The sequence below is a fragment of the Cordyceps fumosorosea genome (genome assembly GCF_001636725.1).
Source record: "Cordyceps fumosorosea ARSEF 2679 chromosome Unknown scaffold_17, whole genome shotgun sequence".
Lineage (NCBI taxonomy): Eukaryota > Fungi > Ascomycota > Sordariomycetes > Hypocreales > Cordycipitaceae > Cordyceps > Cordyceps fumosorosea.
Genome location: NW_017387317.1, coordinates 555,480 through 575,569, shown reverse-complemented (window position 1 = coordinate 575,569; position 20,090 = coordinate 555,480). Strand labels below are relative to the sequence as shown.

At 52.8% G+C, this 20,090-nt stretch overlaps 5 protein-coding genes across 5 annotated transcripts; 2 read left to right on the top strand and 3 right to left on the bottom strand.

Annotated features, from left to right (window-relative positions):
• Positions 1–412: 412 nt before the first annotated feature.
• ISF_06619 (protein-vacuolar targeting protein Atg18) lies at positions 413–1,875 on the bottom strand (the record flags this gene model as incomplete). The annotated part of the gene is made up of 4 exons (XM_018850223.1): positions 413–1,218; positions 1,345–1,510; positions 1,574–1,728; positions 1,815–1,875. 4 exons carry the CDS (start codon positions 1,873–1,875, stop codon positions 413–415), a joined length of 1,188 nt encoding a protein of 395 aa, XP_018702711.1.
• Positions 1,876–2,583: 708 nt separating this feature from the next.
• On the bottom strand, positions 2,584–3,350 carry ISF_06618 (ADP, ATP carrier protein; the record flags this gene model as incomplete). The annotated part of the gene is made up of 3 exons (XM_018850222.1): positions 2,584–2,801; positions 2,827–3,124; positions 3,192–3,350. The coding sequence occupies 3 exons, from the start codon at positions 3,348–3,350 to the stop codon at positions 2,584–2,586; spliced, it is 675 nt and encodes a 224-aa protein (XP_018702710.1).
• A 3,264-nt stretch (positions 3,351–6,614) lies between these two features.
• On the top strand, positions 6,615–8,002 carry ISF_06617 (leucine carboxyl methyltransferase; the record flags this gene model as incomplete). Its single annotated transcript, XM_018850221.1, has 3 exons — positions 6,615–6,902; positions 7,202–7,498; positions 7,550–8,002. 3 exons carry the CDS (start codon positions 6,615–6,617, stop codon positions 8,000–8,002), a joined length of 1,038 nt encoding a protein of 345 aa, XP_018702709.1.
• Positions 8,003–8,660: 658 nt separating this feature from the next.
• On the top strand, positions 8,661–10,781 carry ISF_06616 (glycerol-3-phosphate dehydrogenase; the record flags this gene model as incomplete). The annotated part of the gene is made up of 2 exons (XM_018850220.1): positions 8,661–10,551; positions 10,639–10,781. 2 exons carry the CDS (start codon positions 8,661–8,663, stop codon positions 10,779–10,781), a joined length of 2,034 nt encoding a protein of 677 aa, XP_018702708.1.
• A 1,850-nt stretch (positions 10,782–12,631) lies between these two features.
• ISF_06615 (Regulator of G protein signaling superfamily) lies at positions 12,632–13,558 on the bottom strand (the record flags this gene model as incomplete). Its single annotated transcript, XM_018850219.1, has 1 exon — positions 12,632–13,558. One exon carries the CDS (start codon positions 13,556–13,558, stop codon positions 12,632–12,634), a length of 927 nt encoding a protein of 308 aa, XP_018702707.1.
• Positions 13,559–20,090: the final 6,532 nt, after the last annotated feature.

The following is a 20,090-nucleotide window of genomic DNA, read 5'->3' as shown; positions in this document are numbered from 1 at the left end:
CACGCTTGGCTTCTTATTTACATGTATACTCGTAAATGTGGTGGAAGATGAGATTGGTAAACACGATTCTTTGGATGACCTATGCTATGAAATTGCGTTAAATTCATATGGGAGTCGGTAAGTTCGTAAAAGTAAGAGGGTACCTTCATTCCGCCTTGACGAGTTAGAGAAATGAAGATAGAAGAGATAAGCCTTTGGGAGGTGGGAGGCAATGAGCGGTAGGTGAAACGAGAGCGTAGGTAGCTGTTATTGCATACAGCAGTGGCTTAGGGAGGAAGGGTGCCGTTTGTAATCTATTGTATGATATCCCGTCCAATCAAACTCCATACGATGAACCGTCGATTTTGTCGTCGCCTTCAAGAACACTGGGGGGGGGGGGGGGGAACGTAGCGCCATAGAGCCTCGAAGCAACTTACGAAAACTGTTTGACGAGATAGCCCTCGCCGCCATTTTCCATGTCGATATTGTAAACGTAAAAGCCGCCATCGCTTGTTACCACCATTACTTGAGGGCTACTACTGCTCATGGCGACAACGCTGCGTAGTGGGCCTGTGGGAGAGCCACCCGTGAGTCGCGAAGCATTGGAGGAAGCTGTTGACTTGGGGATCTTGATGAAAGCAAAGTCTCTGATGGGCTCCCACATCTCTGTGACCGACTGAGGAAGATAGGAACCCATGACGCCTGCGACGCCACGGCCCATGATTTGAGAGGATCGACGGAGCATGTTACCAAAGGAGCCGCTTTGCCTGCGATTGGCGGCCTTTCCGGGGCTGTTCGAAAGCTCCGCCACATCGCTTCTAGGTGATTCGGTGGCACTGTCGCCGGGAGAGCCCGCTTCTTCCTGGAGTCGACCACGAGACCAGCGATCGTGTCTTGGAGACCCAGGCGGCTCAATAGGCGCGCCACCCGGAGTACTGTTCCCTGGAGGTACCGCCAGGCGGAAAATATGAACAGTATCGGAAGTCGAGGAAACACAGAGCAGCGTAGAGCTCAAATTGAAGGACATGCTGTATATGGTTGAAGGGTATGTACCGCGACGAAACTGATAGAGTTTCTGGCCTCGAGGGACGGAGAACACTCGAATAATTGTACCAGTCTCGCTGGCCGTCGCAAGCAAGGTTCCGTCGTTGTTTAAGCATATGCTACACAGCGGCGAGCGATGCGCCTCGATGACATTGACGGCTTTCAGAGTGAGGGTATCGAAGACAAGAACGTCGCCTGCCGTCGGAGCTACGTAAGTGGACTGCGGTGGTGCATGTGCGGGCCTTCTGGCATCGGTATCTTCTCGTGGTTTCGGCAACGGATATGCGATGAAGCAATTTTCGGACGAGGGTGACAACGCACAAATGGCTGATGAGTTGGGGGATGTGGGTATAGTGTAGATGAGACTCATGTTGCTAATATCGTAGAGATAGATCTCCTCTTCAAGAACGACGGCCAGGCGCTTGCGATTGAGGCGTACTGCTAAAACGGCGGAAGGGAAGGTGAGCTCGCATATTACCGAGGCTCTCTGTGATGGCAAGTGTCAGTAACCGGCGCGGCGCTGAACATGACGGACGGTCCGGGAGCGAACCTTTGTGTTTTGTATAACTAGGTGTCGTGGAGACAAAATCAAGGCAACAAGAGAGGTGGAGAATAGCATCTCGATGATTGAAATATTGCCATCGTCGCTGCTGAAGATGCGAGAGAATGGGTCGGTGTGATAGATGCGGAAGCCTTTCGAGGTACCTGCCAGCCAATCAGTCAGTTGGAGGGCATGGTACTGAGAGAGGAGCTGGAAATGGTAGCAGTTGGAGAAGACGATGGCCACGTACCGACAGCGAGACAGCTGTGGTCCTGATTGAAGGTGATGAAGTTGAGGGCCGGGCTCGCCATGACGGACGGCCCTCGGCGACGGCAGCTCTGTGCAAAGCCGGGCGGTGGTGAGGTGGTGTGGCCGCTACGGGTGCGGGTGCGTGCGTTTTGGCGATGATGTTTGAGGCTTCGAGATGCTGCGAAAATGGTGACGGCGTGTTGCATGGAGTCGAAGGTTTTTGAAGGGACCAAAGGCTGGCGCAGTCAAATGACGGACAGGATGGCGCACGTGGGAGGGGATCGGCTTGCGAGGCTGGGGGAAGCTCAAGCTGCCACTGACAATGCAAGGGAGCTCTGGTGACGGCGGATTCGCTTTTTAGCGGGAGTGGGGTTTTGGTTAACAGGTGAGGGGAACTTGTGATGACACAGGCCTCTAGAGGTAATCTGGGGTACTTTGATAAAATAAGATGCTACTAGACTATAGTCTACAGCGAAATCAATTAGCAAGTGCTCCAAGGATAGTCCCATAGAACACTATATCTACGGAATACAGGAAGAAGACGAAGAAGGTCAATGGTACCTACATAGGTTAAACACAGCCTTGCGCGCCTACAGGTACCTAGTACTGATGTACTTATGTATGTATGTATGTATGTACATATGTATGTACCTGCATGGCCCGCTGAGTTCCAGCGCTCCTGCCACCTTGATTAGCACCCCCATTTGCGGTACCTACGTAGCTAGTACATCATAGGTACCTACTATGTACATAGGTAGCCAGAACCAGCCTTAAAACACCTTTCCGAAAACAATCAGCTGGACTTGGTCATGGATGGCCAGCACGCCAGCTGCGACGGCTCGCAAAATGTTGGCTCCGCATCCGTTGAACAGAGACCTGACACCGTTCTGCGCGATAATCTGTCTCGCCGCGTCGATCATGTTCCTATACTTGACCGCCTCGCCGGACGTCATCATCATGCGGCGGCGGATGGTGTCGAGCGGGTACGCTGCAGTGCTCGACAAGGTCGTCACGCACCACGCCAGCAAAAAACGACGCCGCGAAGTTGTCCTGCAGCTGCCCAACGAGCACCACCGGCTTGAGCGAGTCGTACAGGCCGAAGTAGAAGCCGCGATAGACCATGATGCCCCACAGGGAGGGCATGAAACCACGGTATAGTCCTACGACCCCGTCAGACGCGAGCGTCTTGCGGTAAACATCAGTCATGCTGCGAAACTGGCGCTTACCGCCTGCCATCTTGGCATCGTTGGCAAGGCGCGTTCGCGCGTAGTCAAACGAGTAGACAAAGAGGGAGCTGGTAGCGCCCGCCGCCTGATGACACGGTCATAATTATCTGCTGCTGCTGTCTTGCATCCCCGTTTCATTGAGATGTGCTTACTGCGCCAGATCCAATGTTGCCCAATGTCCACATCGCAAAGCCGTCCATTTTCTTGTTGAAACCAAACATCTGCTTGTACATGTCCTTAAAGGCAAAGTTGAGTGTCTGCGTTGGAAAGTAGCGAAGCACATTGGCCGTGTTGCCACGCCAGAGCGCCATGCTCCCTTATCTGCCACGGTACGGCGGAAGCAGTCCGTGATACCATTGTATCTGCGAGCCAGGCGACCGGATTTAATCACCCGTCCTACTATAGAATGAGTACGCTTCCAAATAGACGGTCTTCACTCGCGGAGTCGAGTGAAGTCGCTGTCTTCACGATAAGAGTGTTCACCCCCCTGGTGTGGTGAACAAGGCTGAAGTTAGCAAAGACAGCGACCGGAGACAGCGACCCGCGAAGAGATTGTCACTTGTGGAAATGGAGCTCGGTGGCGAGCTCGGTGGCTTTGATAACGGATATGATTTTGCACAAGGAGTTTGACACGTTCAATTGGCGCGGCTGCTGTCTTGGAACCCGCAGCACAAACACCGCCCACTGTATGCTGTCAGCGGCCACAAGTTCCAAGTTGAGCTCAGAAAACGTACTCGTAAAGTCAATCGCAAAGGATTATGTGTCCATGCCAGAAAATATTCACTGTTAGAATGATCCTCCCTAGGCCTGGTTTTATAGTTGGTACTGACCGACATGCCGGAATTGTTCTTGTTAGGCGACATGACGAGAGAAATGAGTGGAGAGTTATTTAACAGTCGTTTTATATGAGCTTTAGCGAATGTAAAAGTTGAGGCTACATTGGTGAACGCAAGCCAGGAAGATCCAGGTCCCAGGCTACCTTGTATACCTATATACCTAGGCCATGTTCCCTTCGTCTTGTATAACAAAGGTTTGGTGCGATGACGAGCCAAACACCACGAATGAATGACGCCAAGTTCACCCGGCAAGTAATCTGGAAATAAAACCTAGCTTAGACATAGGCAAAACAGAGAGCTTTTATTTAGAAGGATTCTACACTCATAAATTCAGGTCTCATGACCATTGCACTCGGAGGATGACCCGGACGGCTCCAGGTTAAAGTGGAGCGTCCTGATGAACAACCGGCCAGGTTTCTCATTGCACGTCGGCTGTGTCTCCGTGCGACTGTTCTGGAGAAGCGACAGTTACAATAAAAAGAAACAGCTAATTGGACAATTTATATTTTAATACTCCCAACCCAATGCATATTGAATAATTTCGGTAGTTCTCTTCTCTTGCCAGGACAATTCGATTGCCTTACCTAATCAGTTTGGGCAAACATGGCCCGCCGCGAAAAAAAAAAGCTCTGATCTCAAAGTGAGAAAGCCTCATTCGAATGTAGCTGCCTGCACAGGACTTTTCGAATTATCTTGCGCTATAATACTGCGATATTTTTCGCGGCTCGTTTTGAGCTTGCGGAACGATGATGGAGTCTACAACGCTGTCGGTACCGACAAAACCCGCCGCTCCTCTGCGGCAGAGGTCTCAGGCCCTTGACGATCTGATCATGGGTGTAGGTTTTCCTTGGACCCGAAACTCAACAAGGAGTAACCAGATCATGTCTAATTCTGTAACTCGTTAGACCAATAGCAGCAGCATTGTTTCCAAGCGCAGTGTCGAAAGGCTTTACTACCCAGACGAGCCGCATTATTTTCGTTATTTTGTCAAGAAGTTTCAGCGACGAGCGCCACTCATCAACCGTGGCTACTGGCTGAGACTGAGAGCAATAAACGTCATTGTCAAGCAATTCCTTTCCCGGTCTGCCGGCCAGAAAGTGGTCATTAATCTCGGGTGTGGAAGGTAAGGACTACGGACCGCCTTCACGGAATTGCGTCTACTAAAATGACACGCAGCGATGTCTTGCCGTGGCAAAGTCATGTTCGATATGGAGATGAATGCAAGGATGCGCTGTTCATTGACATCGATTACCCAGACCTGATGCGCAAGAAACGAGACATGGTTTTGGAGACACCGCAACTGAAAGAACTACTTGGGCCCTCATTTGCGATATCTAAATCCGCCCAAGACCTTGTACTGCTGAAGAGCGAAAAGTACTGCCAAATTGGATGCGATCTTCGCGAACTGGGAGCGCTGCGTCAGGTACTGGAAAGCCTGGTTGACTTGTCAAACTGCCCGGTCCTCTTTGTTGCTGAAGTTTCCGTGACCTATATGGATACGGAATCCGCAGATAATTTGCTCAGGTGGGCGAGTTCCGTTGGCAGAGCCGAGTTCTGCCTCTTGGAGCAGCTTTTGCCCTACAGTCGTGCCCACCCATTCGCTCAGACAATGCTGAAGCACTTCGAGAAACTCAAGACTCCGCCTCGGTCTGTTGGGAATTACCCAACTGTCAGCGACCAATTCGACAGGTTCAGATCCCGCGGATGGTCGAGCGTGCGAATATGGGACTTGTGGGATGCTTGGTGCTGCGGCGAGTTTGTGAGTGCAGACGAAAGAGCTGCCCTTGATGATGTCGAGCCCTTTGACGAATGGGAAGAGTTCATCCTATTCGCGCGTCATTACTTTGTTCTGCACGCATCAGCGACTGAGAATACCCAGGCGGCTAACGGAACAGTTCACTTGCATACCACTGAAGTACCGCCTGGCAGAGAGCTCGATATACACTTCACAACGATTCCTGGCAGCACCAAACGCCGTTTCGGAGCATTTGCAACGCTCTCAGATGTTGAAGGGCGGAGTTTCGGACTGAACATGATGGGACTAGGGCACAATGCCCGAGAGGATACTTACGATATCTATTCTCTCGATGGCGGAGCAGCACATTCTCCAGTGCTGCCGTTGACAGGCCCCTCACCGCGCATGTGCTTTACAGTTACAAACTTAGGTTGCTACGGCATCTTGCTTGTAGGAGGGCGCAGTTCTCCCGCCAGCGCATTCTCCGATTGCTGGCTTCTCAGAAAAGACCACGACCGGAGCTGGCAGCAGACATGGAAGCTGCCGGCTCCCCTTTATCGCCATTCTGCTTTGAGGCTGGCTGGAACCTCCTTGGTTCTTGTAGCGGGGGGTAAAACGAGCTCTTCGCAGATCTCGGGGAATTACTTCGTGTTCAATCCCGAGAAAGGCTGGCTTCAGTGCAAAGTCGCTGGGGATGTGCCAGAACCCTCTTTTGGCTCCATCTTATGCAACAATCCTGCGGGATTTTCCGATGGCAAGCACGTTGGTCTCCTCTGCGGTGGAATCGAAAGGAGCGGTCTCATTGTTGAACATAAATACGAGTGGTTACTCGAGACGGTCTCTCAACAGGCAAGTAATTTTTTCTCTCTCCGAAGTAGACCTAGCTGACGAGTGGATAGCCCACCATCACTTTTAGGATAATAACCAACGAGATAAGCCCAGAATTGTCCATCTTTGGGGCGCAGGTTATTGACATGAATGGAAACACGATTGTATGCGGAGGTATGGGCGGAAGTCAGACCGTCAATGGGCAAGCAATGTATTGCTTGACCGCGTCGGGATCCAAAGTTGACGTCGACAAACTCAAGGCGTGCTCAGAAGACGCAGCAAACAAGCCATTTATGATTGGATCTTCGGTATTGTGCCACGGCGGCCGCGTCATCATTGCCGGAGGCGGTGCGACCTGCTTTTCCATGGGTACCTTCTGGGACACGAATGTGTATCAAGCCCAAATGCCTACAATCCTCAGTGGTGACCGGAAACTACCAAAGGAAGGAGGTCAATCTACTGAGGTGAGTTTTATTTCTTCTCATCGCGTTGTAAGCAGCACCTCTGCTCCAAAGAGGAATGACGCTGGTAGACCCGATGCGAAAGCTAGGACGTCGACCATCCCACGTCTTAGCTTGAGCTCTGCGTCTGAATTTGAGGGTATCCTCCGGCGAGGCCAGCCCGCAGTCATCGAAAACCTACACCTGGGAGACTGCCTCCAAAAATGGACCGCCGAATACATGACTGACAGAGTGGGACGCGACAAGAAGGCAAGTTCTTTCCGTTTTGACCGTGTCAGTCTATGTCCTGACCTCTGAGCTAGGTGGTGGTGCACGAATGCCTGCTGGAAAACGGTAAGATGGATTTCAACGCGAAAAACTTTAGATATATCACAGATGACTTTGGCACCATCATGACCAGAGCCAACAATGGCGATCGACTGTACCTACGCTCGCTGTCGAACGACAAGCCAGCTGAGCAGCCGGCCAAGCTCGAAGATGACTACCCTGGATTGGCCGCAGAGTTTTCACTGCCAGAACAGCTTAGCTACGTAAAGACGCAGATCTTCAGCTCTGTGTTGCGCGTCTCTGGCAAGGTTAACATGTGGTTACACTATGATGTGAGTTTGAAGCTGACGTCCTGTTGTGCCTCGAGTCTAATTGCAAACCAGGTCATGGCCAATGTGTATGCCCAGATTGTCGGATCAAAACGCATGATCCTATTCCCACCAAGTGATGTATCTCAACTAGCATTTGCGCCCGGAGCCTCCAGTTCGAGCGTGGACGTATTCGCAGCGCTTGAAACGGCCAAGCTGGCGAGTACGCGGCCTCATGAAGCCATGGTTGGCCCTGGTGATGTTTTATTCCTGCCACCTCTCTGGCTGCATGCTGCAGCACCCACGACAAACATGAGTGTTGCAGTAAATGTCTTTTTTCGCGATCTGAGCAGCGGGTACGCCTCTGGACGAGATGTGTACGGGAACAGGGATCTGGCGGCCTATGAAAAGGGCAGACAAGACGTTGCCAAGATTGCAAAGCAATTCCAACAACTGCCAGAAGAGATACGCAAATTTTACTTGACAAGACTCGCAGATGAGCTGTTGCAAGCAGCGGGAAGCAATTGATTCATCGGATTCGAGCCCGAGGGAACAAGCAAATGCTATAAAGTTGGCCAGCAACAGTTGCGGCACACTGTATAAAGATCAAGACATCCGTTATACACACCACATTGTTAAGAGAAATATTCAAAAGATCCCTGCAAAGTGTCTATCTTTGACAGCCACCAAAGTGAGAGTGTGCGTCGAAAGTTGAGCCGATTGGGTGAAAATGGACGATGGCTGGCCTGCTTCCTGGCCCACAGCACAAGCTTTGCTGCTGGCTTTCCTCCGCAATGGGAACGCGCGACAACAACTCGGTTGTTGTCAGACCGGACTCATTGAGCTAAGAGGTTAGTAGTTGCTTCACACCAAAACTTCTGGCTTATCGGCGGGGTCAGCCCTGCATCACTTGCCATCTTTTTCATCTCTAGCTTCATCTCATCTCGCGTTCAAGACATTGAGCCGATAGATCACCTTAGCTTGCGAACCTGCGAGCCAATTGGCAGTCTGACGTCAGTTCACGCGTCAGCCGGAACAGCCAGACTGCAGCGTTCGCGCGAAATCGTCTGCCCAGCATCCAGGGCCACAAAGCGGACAAGATTGTTTCCATCGGGTATCCTGATTTGACTTTCCATAACAACCAAAAAGGGCTTCCAAACCAGGCTCTTACCGAGCAGCCGACAACATGCCTGCAGGTGGCCGTTTGCTGCGCCGTATGCTGCTCCCTGGAGCAATCGCGACCACCGGAGCCGTCCTCGCCTACAGCTATCGCCCTCGAAACATCCCTGGCCACTCGTCCGCCGCCGTGCCGCCGCCGACGTATGCCCCCGATGGCTCCTTCACGATGCCACGATTCCCGCGCGTCAAGTCCCGCCAGGAGCAGCTCGACGCCCTGCGCCTGAGCGGCAGCGGCTCCCCCGACGACGAATATGACATGCTCGTGATTGGCGGCGGCGCGACCGGCGCGGGGGTCGCCCTCGATGCCGTAACTCGTGGCCTCCGCGTCGCCGTCGTGGAACGCGACGACTTCAGCAGTGGGACCAGCAGCAAGAGCACGAAACTGGTCCATGGCGGCGTGCGGTACCTGGAAAAGGCCGTGTGGAACCTCGACTACAATCAATACAAACTTGTTCGTGAAGCTCTTACCGAGCGAAAGTACTTTCTACAAACTGCGCCTCATCTTTCCATGTGGCTGCCAATCATGCTGCCGCTGGATAAATGGTGGAAGGCACCCTACTACTGGGCTGGAACCAAGTTTTACGACATCCTTGCCGGGAGCGAAGGCATCGAGAGCTCCTACTTCCTTACCCGCAGCAAGGCCCTTGAGGCTTTCCCGATGCTAAAGCAGACGGACCTCGTTGGTGCTCTAGTATACTACGACGGAGCCCACAACGACTCCCGTATGAACGTATCCATCGCCATGACGGCCGCCCTCTATGGCGCCACGGTCGCAAACCACACCGAGGTCACCAGCCTCTTAAAGGATGACAGTGGCCGCCTCTGCGGCGCCAAGATCCGGGACAATATTGCTGTTCGCGACGGCAAACCCGCCGAGGACTTTTCCGTGCGCGCAAAGTGCATCGTCAATTGTACCGGACCCTTTACGGACGCTATTCGCAAAATGGACGACAAAAACTGCAAGGACATTGTCGCACCGTCCTCGGGCGTTCATGTCATCCTGCCGGGCTACTATAGTCCGGGTAAGATGGGTCTGTTGGATCCATCCACCTCTGACGGTCGGGTCATCTTCTTCCTCCCTTGGCAGGGCAACACCATTGCGGGCACCACAGACTCGCCTTGTGCAATCACCCCCAACCCTGTCCCGGACGAGGAGTCCATCAAATGGATCCTTGATGAAATCCGAGGCTACCTCTCCCCCGAAATCCGTGTCCGCCGAGGCGACGTCTTGGCTGCCTGGTCAGGCATCCGACCGCTTGTCAAGGACCCCAAGGCCAAGAACACCGAGTCTCTCGTGCGCAACCACCTTACAGACGTCTCGCAATCCGGCTTGTTGACCTGCGCTGGCGGTAAATGGACGACGTACCGCCAGATGGCCGAAGACTGCGTTGATGTCGCTGTCGGGGAGTTTAGCCTCCAGACCAAGGCAGTCGACAATGCCCCGCGAGTTAGTGGGACCAACCACATAGACGATGGTGCCATCCTAGATGGCAAGTGCCAAACCCATAACGTGAGGTTGATCGGTGCACACGGCTTCAGCAGGACGCTCTTCATCCCCTTGATCCAGCACTTTGGTGTTGAGACGGAGGTTGCCAAGCATCTCACTGAGAGCTACGGAGATCGCGCCTGGTCTGTCGCGGCACTCTGCAAGCAGACAAACCAGCGCTTCCCGGCCCGTGGCGAGCGCATCTCCCAGCTCTACCCCTTTGTAGACGGCGAGGTGCGATATGCTTGCCGTCACGAGTATGCGCAGACGCCTGTGGACATCCTGGCGAGACGCACGCGCCTGGCCTTTCTCAGCGCTCAAGCAGCCCTGGAGGCTCTTCCTCGAGTTATCGATATTATGGCAGAGGAACTAAAGTGGGATCGCCGCAGACAAGAAAAGGAATGGAAGGACAGTAAGTCATCACCCTCGTGGTTGGCCTCTTTACAGCTGCGGTAGTCATTTTGCCGATTCATGGACTAACCTGTAATCTCTCCGACAGCCGTCGACTTCCTCAAGTACATGGGTCTCCCCCAGCCGATGTTGTCGGCCACGCGCAAGCAGGTTGAGCAGGGCAAGCTCGACTTTGCCAACTCTCTCGAGTGGAACATGTACTCGCGACACGACAAGCCCCAGGAGAACTGAACGAGCGATTGGAGGGGGGGGGGGAGGGGGAGGGCTGCGCCCTGTCGCTGACATTCAATCCGGTCACGGAGAGGGCGTGTGCCATGCTGCCCCAGACTGTGGCCATCCTGGTACCGCGCGCCCTCTCGCTGTGCGCAGCATTGGAGACCATTTATCAGTAATAAACGGAGTCGAGCGACGCACTCCCGCCTAGCTCTGCCGAGTCAGTACAGCTTGGGACCGTGTTTCAATTTTCTAAAGGCGTCTCCGGGTTGCAGACAGACTTTCTCCTTTGCCTTTTGTCTGCATTTTTGGCGGGGTTTATTAGAGGCGGGAGATGCCAGCTTTCCTCGGAAACGGTCATGGGACACCTTCCCCCCCCTTCTGTGCTGCGATTATGACGACCAGCAAGGCAAGGGGAAGATTCCCGAGAATTGCGGGCGACCCAAACGCCTCATTCGATCCCCACCCACTTTCTGTCAACTGGTCGTGTGCTCGTCCTCCTACTCAGTTCCCTTTCTGGATAGCACGTACTACATCGTCGACAAGTCGCTGGTATGAGAAGAACACTCCCTACAATTCTGTGTACGCCTGCTTCTGTGTGGTATTCCAAGCATTTATTTTTCGTGGTTCGTCGCGCTGCTCCCATGTAGAATTTACTTTGTATTTTTGAGATCATCATCTGGTATGTCATTTCTGTCAAGGTTGGTGTATTCTATGGGCAAGTCAGCGGCGTTTTATATTTTTGCTTCGTCGAAAAAGACTTTGAAATTCACCCAAGTGCATCGCGCAACGTGTGGTCAAGAACACGTCATGGCGGTTCTTCTAACGTGGCAGCCCAGTTCGTTTCCACCATCTACTAGCGCGAGGGCGCTCAATGTGATGACACCAAAGGATCTTATTGCTTAAAATGTTGCAATCGAGGTAGAGAAATAGCGAGAAGGGACACAGCGCTGCTATGAGTAGATAGAAGTCAGCATCATGGCCGTTGTATCGGTAATACGGCGGGTTTGAAGGCAAGGTTACTAGAGGTATGGATTGATTTTAATAATAATTCTGTGTTGGATCTAGAACATGTTTGCTTGCATGTTTGCCACAATCTATCTGTGATTAGGCAACTACTGAGCCGTTAGCGAGACCTCCTAGCCGACTCGGCTGTCTAGAGGGCGGTGGGCGTCTGCGGCCGTCGCGTCACAGGGTCACAAATCGGAGAGATTGAGGTGGGAGACAGAGTAGTGCAAGAAGGTAATGGGTGGTCTGGTGCGTACACGCAGAGCCAAAGTCTCATTTGGAAGAAGTGGTTTGCGCCATGAAGAATATGCTGGCGTCTTGTGCAACAAAATGCTGGGCCCGAGAGTCGAAAACTGTTGTACACATCGAAGGCAAAAAGAAAAGACACCAAACTCCAATCCGTCGTGCCCAGGTTCTCTAAAACGCATAAACAGAATCGCTTGCTGCTCAAGCAGCGTGACGAAAAGGAACAAGAAAAATCGCAGACCATGTCTAGAAGAAAGAAACTGTCCGTTGTCTAATAGGAGAATGAACGCTCTTGGACCATCAAAAATGCGTAGCTTCGATCAGCACCAATGAAATTTCGAAAAATCAATCGCCGTCATGATTCCAAATTCGTGTCGGAAGGTGAGGAAAAAAAGGAAGAAAAGAATCGCAGTCGCTTGCTATTTGCGCCACCATTCAGCTTCCCAGCCATATGAGTCGTCAGTGGCGGGGGGGTTGCCTATGCAGAGCCGTGACGGTGCCCAGTCAACGAGGTCGTCTTCAAAATATTGTACATGCGGAGTGTTGCTCGCGAATTGCAAGTACACAAGCCGGTTTTTAGCATGACCGTTGGGCGTAGTCACGGCGACGCACCTTCATAAGGTGGTGCTGTTACCACTGCCGCGACGGCTGCCGAAACCGCTCGACGAGGAAGAGGTGGCGTTAGGTCGTCGGCTAGAAGCCTTGCGAGTGAAGCCGAGTTTCTCTCCCATCTTTTTCCAACCCTTGTTGTGGGCAGCGACAGCGCGTTGCAGGCCACCGGGAGATGCATTGAAAGACCACTCCGAGGTGGTAGGCGGAGTTGTGGGAGGGGTCATGGGCTCGCTGGTGGCGGGAGAGTTGCCCTCGCTGTCATCGGTTAGGCCTTCGAAATCGAGGCTCTGGCTGGTTCGGCTCTTGGCTGTGGTGTGAGATCGGGGAGAACGAAGCTGCTCTTCGCCATGGTCGACTTGCAGAGCTGCAACTGATTCAATAAAGGGGACCAGAAGCGAGTCGTTCATAAGTTCGTAAATGATGCGACCAGCCTCATCGAGAGCGGAGGGGTGAGGGGGTACAGGGTTATAGTGCGTCATAAGAAGACGGTCGCGGACACGCGAGGGGATGTTGACCTCGCGCGGAGCGCAGGGAACAATGTAAGCCTGCATGAGCTTCTGCCAGAGAGTGGAGAGGCGGGTGTTGGCGTTTGTGACGCATTGAGCTTCGGAGGCGAGTTCTTGATAATAGTTGGCATAGCGCTGGGAGTCGAGGGTGAACTCGAGAGTCTCCATGCAGTGGTTCTGGGATAGGTAGGCCATGAAGGCAGCAAGAGTATAAGGAGGAGGCGAGACGTCGAGAAGAATCTCGGAGAGGGTAGGAGGCTGGTGAGCCGCCATGATGTACCTGGGAGAGCCTGGACGTGAGGCGAAGAAGTCGCTGGCAGGGCGCGAGTATGTGTCGATTTCGTAGAAGTCTTCGAAGGCGGAAGAGGGTCTCGGGGACAATTCAGTAGGACTGGGAGTCAAGTCTACCACAAGGCTAACCATGTCTACTTTGGGTCCCGCGAAGGGTTGTGATTCTAGAGACGGCGGACCAGTGATTGCAGCAGACCAAGAGAGGCAGCAGGGAGCGACTCGCTTGGGAGGGTGCAACAGAGGCCGCGGGTGAGAGCGTGGAGGCGCGTGGTCAAGTCGTTTTGTATGTGATGGGAAGAGTTGGGCTAGGTTTGCGAGCAGGGCGTACAGGTGCACAGGGCGGTGCGACCAAGATGTCTGGACCAGAATACCGGTAACGGATGCTGGGGAGGAGAGGCGAGTGGACGATGAGGTCGCTTGCCGACGTCGGACAACAGGGCCGACTGTGTGCGACAGAAGGACTTGTGGTAAGAAGAGAAAAAAAAAAAGTGCAGCGATGCGGCTGAACCCTATTATGGTGATGGCGAGAAGAGACCGGGTCGCTGGGAATGCAGAGTTGATGAGGATGAGTATGCGTGATGTGCGTGCCAGTAGAGAGGAAAGGGCGGCCAGTGGAAGCGGGGAGGCAATGGTTTTCGAATAGTGGTTGGTGGTTGGTGGTTGGTGGTTGGTGGTGGTTAATAAGTTGTTCTACCAGCAACTTCTAGTTTTGGTGGCTTGCAGGGGGGGTGATGCGCTAGGAGAGAGGTAGATAGGCTTGGTGGTCGTCTGCCACTTATTATTAGAAAGTCAAAAAACGGGAAACAGGTTGGAAGAACCGTGGGAGCGACCGAGTTTTGTAACGGAGCAGGGGGGGTGTCTGGTAAGGCAATCGGGCATACACCCATCAAGGTTTTGGAACATTGGGCGAAAGTCGGGTGGAAGCAACAGCGAAGGAAAGAGGAAGGGGGGGGGGGCCTAAAAGGAGGATATGATCGGAGCTTTTTTTTTTCTGCCTGGCTTGTTCAGCGTCGAGGCGATGAGCAAAAGTCAAGTCCGGGGAGAGCGAGAGCACCAGCAGTGAAGAGCCAGGACCCTCTCAAGCCCCCCTGCCCCCATCCTCCCATCCCCTCCCCTGCTCCTCTCAGGCCGCCAGAAGAACAAGTCTGTGGGTGGATGATGCGAGAAGCCTGGCTGGCCCTCGAAGCACGGTTGGCAGTGTTCTCATGAACCATGTCTGCAAGAAGCCGACCTGGTCACTCAAGCAGTGACGGCTGGGCTTGAGACGCTGATAGATGGCAGATGGCATGCATTTTTTTTTTATTCGTGAATGCATCATGGGATTTTCAATACTTGACTGGGATCTCCCCCATCGGTCAGTACGAATATACGCGCCCTCGTCTGCGCTTCCCCCTGCGCGGCCTTGAATCGCATGTACCGGCCGACAGCCTTTCAGCGCCACCCACGTTGTTTCTAGAACACGCAAGCCCCAGTCAACCCTTTTTTGCGAGCCGCCCAACATCATGCTGTCAACATGCCATTTCAGCATGGTGGCCAGGTGACACTGTGACACGGATAGTGCGCTGCTGTCGTGTGTTGTGCCATTTGAAGCATGCAGCGGCGGGCAAGTGCCTCTCGACAGCTGCATCGTGGCATCGTATTTTGGGATGTGGTGGTACGAATAATTCAGTGTCCAACCGCCAGGACACTATCACTAAACCACCCGCATACCTCCATCGGCAAGCATGTACGGATATGTATTCATTGATTGCCGTGTTATTCTATCGCGACCCTGTAGTCATAATAACTGGACCATGGGGTGATGCACGCATTGAATGGCGAGAGGCGGGTTACGACCTTTTGTGGGCGTCGGCCAGAAGGTCTGACACTTGCACGATACCTGCGCTTCTCAGGCATTTTCAACGGTAATCAAAGTACTCCGTACCTTCGCAGACCTGCTAAGTTGATATACTAGGTACATATGTAGGCGCTATAGGTACATACATAAGGTAACTACCTACCAAAGTCCTGTGTACCAGGTCTTAATATCACAACCCTGCACTCTGGCAAAGGGATGGCGTCCGACTCGGAGATTGAATGGGCGAATATTCTTCGTCTTGATATCTTTCTATTGTTACTAGTCAATAGCCAGCATAACTCATGAGAACTAAATTCCATTGTGACCCTTTGAAACCGAGTCGATGCACCTCCCTGATGGGTCGGGCTGTGCAATGCCCCGTATTTCTGACGCAACTGGTGGGCTCGCTGGTATGGGCAGAAGGAACCTCCGTTGTGAACAGCCAGAGGCATGTTGAGTTAGTTTACTGGTTTTTGTAGATGGCTAAGTAGGACTCGTCCAAGCCCGGCACTGAAATGATTGCTGGTAGCGCGCGCATGGCATCAAAATGCGGCGCTACAGGCATTCCAGTTGACGGGCGAATGGGGACACACCGGTTCGGGTAACGACTTTCAGAATCGCTGCAGTGCAGCAAACCAGAGCAGTATCATGCCATCCTTGCACGCTGAGGATGAGAATGTCCGTGTCAGCACAATGGCGTTTATGCGACGACGACAACGACTCTTTTCCAGAATACAAGTCATTACCGACCAGTTGACAACGGCCTTGCTGGTTGCAAGGATGTCCGACGACCCAGAGCTTGGCCATTCTGGGCAAGAAAGATGGGCCCATTAAGTGGAGCAACACTGCCAGTGGATCGCCAGCTGACCAACTGACCAACCAAAAGCTGGCTACACTTCAAACCAGCGGCCAATCAAGCAAAAACAGAGACTGAGCACTGACCCGGCGCTAGAAGGACGCTAGAAAAGTTGCGAGCCCATTGAACCAGGACAGTGGGTTCGTCAGTCAGTGAGCGGCCATGTAGCCCCATGGGAGGTCCCATTCCCGCTATTCGTTCAGTGGGCGCCAGCGTCCATTTTGCATGGCGGCTTTTTAACATTTCCAGGCCTTGTTGAATTGGTGGCAAATTGTCTGTGCTGGGGCACCCGCATGGTATTTTTCCTCGAAGAGAAAGTCCACGGACGTGACCGCTCGTTGCTCAACGTCATGGAACAGGCGCCCTTTGCTCCGCATAGCGGGGAGAAGCCCACGAGGGAACAAACTTTTACAAATGTTTATTAGAGTGCCCAACAAAACTGTACCGGGACTTATCACTGCCTAGTTCATTCACGAAGCACATGAAGGAGTCCTTTCGGCAGCTATGTAGCAAGGGCCTCGGTTCTTCATTCCAGCCTCTTTATTGACTCCAGTTCTTTCGACGAAGCAAACGAGCAAGACTTAATTTATTTCCTTCTTAAATATTTCTAGATTGAAATCCAGATAAGGCTGCAAGGGCACAACGCCGCCTGGGCATCCAGGAAACAGGAGCGCCCGCTCGGCCCTCGACATTCTAGAACAAATCGCGGCCATGGTCCAATGGATCAAGGCCGTGGCTCTCAACGGCATGTCACCCCTTGTTTGTCTACCAAGGAGGTGCGAATATCCGTACACCGGTCTCCGTTTCTTGCCTGAATTGACCTGTCGCTTGTCACTTAACACCCTGCTTTACGCCTTTTCACCGTTGAGGTGGCGTGCGCAAAGCCTTGTACGCATCAGTAGGTAGGCTGTATTTTGAACCCTGGCCTCCCGTGGTCGTCGTGGTCGCCGCCGCCGCCACCACCACCACCACCACCATAAAGGAATTAGGTGCCTCCCAGGTCCCAGGGTCTCAGGGCTGCTATGTATGTACATCCATAGTTACCTGCACGACAAAGCCGCCAACCACCCCCCAACGCTACTGTAACACAAAAGTCGACGACGACCCGCGCATTCGGCCCCGAACAAGAACAAAGCCCAAATCTCGCTCTCGCAAATGAGTCAGCCGCTCTTGAGTTTATTAAACGCACAAAAGAAAAGATGATGGATTATAAGATAAATCATAAATGAATCATAAAGTGAATAAAACGTTACTCACAGTCACGCCTGCAAACGCTGGGACTGACATGACCGCCACGGCATTCCCGGACATCTGTGTAACCCCTGCGTCACCAAACGGCCCGCGACTAACCTTCTGCTCGCATACGTACCTCGCTGACGATTCTTCTTTTCTTCTTCCCTTCCACTGCTTCTCCACGAAAAATAGCCGGCCTTCCGTCGGCGCCGATTCATGTCTTGATCACCAAGTGGTCCATTCCACCGTGGCCTGTTTCTCTTTCCAATAAAGCCCCATGGCCCTTGACCCATTCATTGCCCGTTAACCATTACTCAAGAGCAGATTTTTTCCGCGTCGGCGCCCGCGCCCGCGCCTGCTATCGAGCAACATGCAGCGGTTCGAGAGGAAAAGAAAATTTTAATATCCCTGCGCCATTGTTTCGCAACACGTACCAGTAACTAATAAACGGCGCTTCTTCCTAGGCCCGCTACCAAGGTCGTACGACCATCGGTCATGCCGTGTGTACTCCGTATGCATGTCCCTAGGCCGGAGCTCGCCTCCCCCCTCCTCACCAAGTCCCGCCGACGCCTTGGCGACGGCCGCTGCCGAAATGAATGCTCGCCTGCGGATACTTGGGGTTGATTTCGACTACGGATACTATTAGACTAATAAGTGAGGACGCGCTGAATTCGACGGGCTTGCTTGTCTGCTAACACAAGTGCAGCGAGGCCCAGATTCTGTCAAGCGCCGGCTTTGCGGTCTCATTTATTAGGCCCCTCGCTTAGTGGCTGGTTTGTTAGAGACCGTAAGTCGGAATATTACACCCAGCAGTTCGCCTTCCCCAAAGCCCTGTCGCTGTATCGTACCAAGGCAGTGAAGGCGGTAAAACAAACCCGGACCGAGAATTACCAGGCACCGCCCACGTGCCTCTTCGCCAAAATTGTTTGCTAACTGCCTCGAACTTGGCGACGAACAATTTATCATGTCGCGACAAGTTCCTCCTAACTACTGACGACTCGCTCGCTGCCAACGTCAACACAGGCCATGTTTCCCTCAACTGCCAAGCAGAGTCTCAAGCCATTCGGTTAACTTATTAGGCTAGTTGACTAGCAGTTGAACTAGCACACGGCCTGCCATCATAGGCAATGATATCCCGTGTGGCTCAGGATGTGTGGCGATCCGTGGGCCGTTGTGAGATTCACCTCCAAGCCAGTCATCGTACACATCGAATGGCCCCGATGATCTCATCTCTTGCTCTCGTTCTGCTGGAACATGGTGCTAAGCGGGTATCTCCCATCAGCACCGACACAGTGAGCCGCGCGTCTCAGTCAGTCAGCTACAGTTGGACTTGGTAAACGTCTAAACTGATTCAGCTTTTGAGTTTCAACCACTTGCGAACACTAACTCGTAACTAGATCACAATGGCAGCCCGACCAGAGAAGGAAAGCCCATCATTCTCTTATTTTGGCACAACTATCGCCGGATCATGAGCCTAGTAGGTAGGATTAGGGTCCTTTTGCTCGACTGAAGCTTGGCACGCTATACTTCATTACTCGGTGTAATAAAGCCAAACGGTACAGAAAGAATAATGCCACCATTCAATAATAACTATTTACCTTGGTGGTGGCAACTTTTTCAACTGCCCAAGGAATAGCGCCCCCATGCTAAAATAGCTGCAATGCTAATTCTCTGTGTTAAAATAGCTACCAGTGCCGAGTTCCGCTTCGCTGCATCTCCGCCTCGACTGCAAAACTGTAAAAATAGTTCTCCTTCAACGTCACATTTGGTGGTATCCCCTTGCCTTGCTCTCACCACTCACCTTCTTCTTTTTGGTGAACATTTCTTGGTTCCCCGACACGGTCCACTCAGACTGGTGGTTCGGACTGGAAAACTATGGACATCTCGTTCGAGCATTGCGACACCGATACCTTGACCTTGTATTATTTTCATCGTCCCCTCACCCAGGATGCACACAAACCCCCATCACCATCTGCGGAGCTACATTTCGGGTACCATTCCTATTACGAGAGGTGTTGCCGTTGGATGGAGGGATCCCTTGCTGGCGACTACATACATGCGAAGCACGTTTCCATCCACTTGCACACGGCACATGAATCCTCCTGCAAGGTGCACCGCCGACGTGGAGGGTGGCCATGCGAGGTTTGGTTTTCTGGCCGGGTTGGCTCATTCAACCGCAGCATCAGCAAACCAATCGTGATCCGTCCCAAGTGTTGACCGCGCAACGGAGTGATGAGTGGTTGGTCTTGCGGGACATGGTTGAACATCGTCCGCTTTTCCAGGTGGTATTCCCCACTAGCGGAGGTCTTCAGCCCCCAACCCCCATTTACCTAGACCGTCTGTCGAAGCAACGCACAGTGTTGCCTTTGACAGCACTGCAATGCAGAACATCGTAAGAAAAATTTTGTTGTCGATCGAGCAAGTTTTTTTGCAAGAGTCTGTCTGCATGGAAGGTTATGGAAACCATGGTGGCGCGACCGTGATGACCAGCGTGTCCGTGGTATGGCAGATCTTGCAACCACAGGAGCCAGGAGCATCGGGTAATCAATACCTCACCCTCTCATCTGTCCGTGAAGATGTGTGTGCAGTTTGCCTCATGCATGAGTCGGTTCCGTTACAGCAGAAAGCCTGCGACCTGCGCGCAAAAGTTCATACCCGAGATTCGAGCATGCATTCTGGGTTCGGCACTTGACGTCTTGACTGGATCACATGGTGTGCGAGAGGCCACATCGACTACC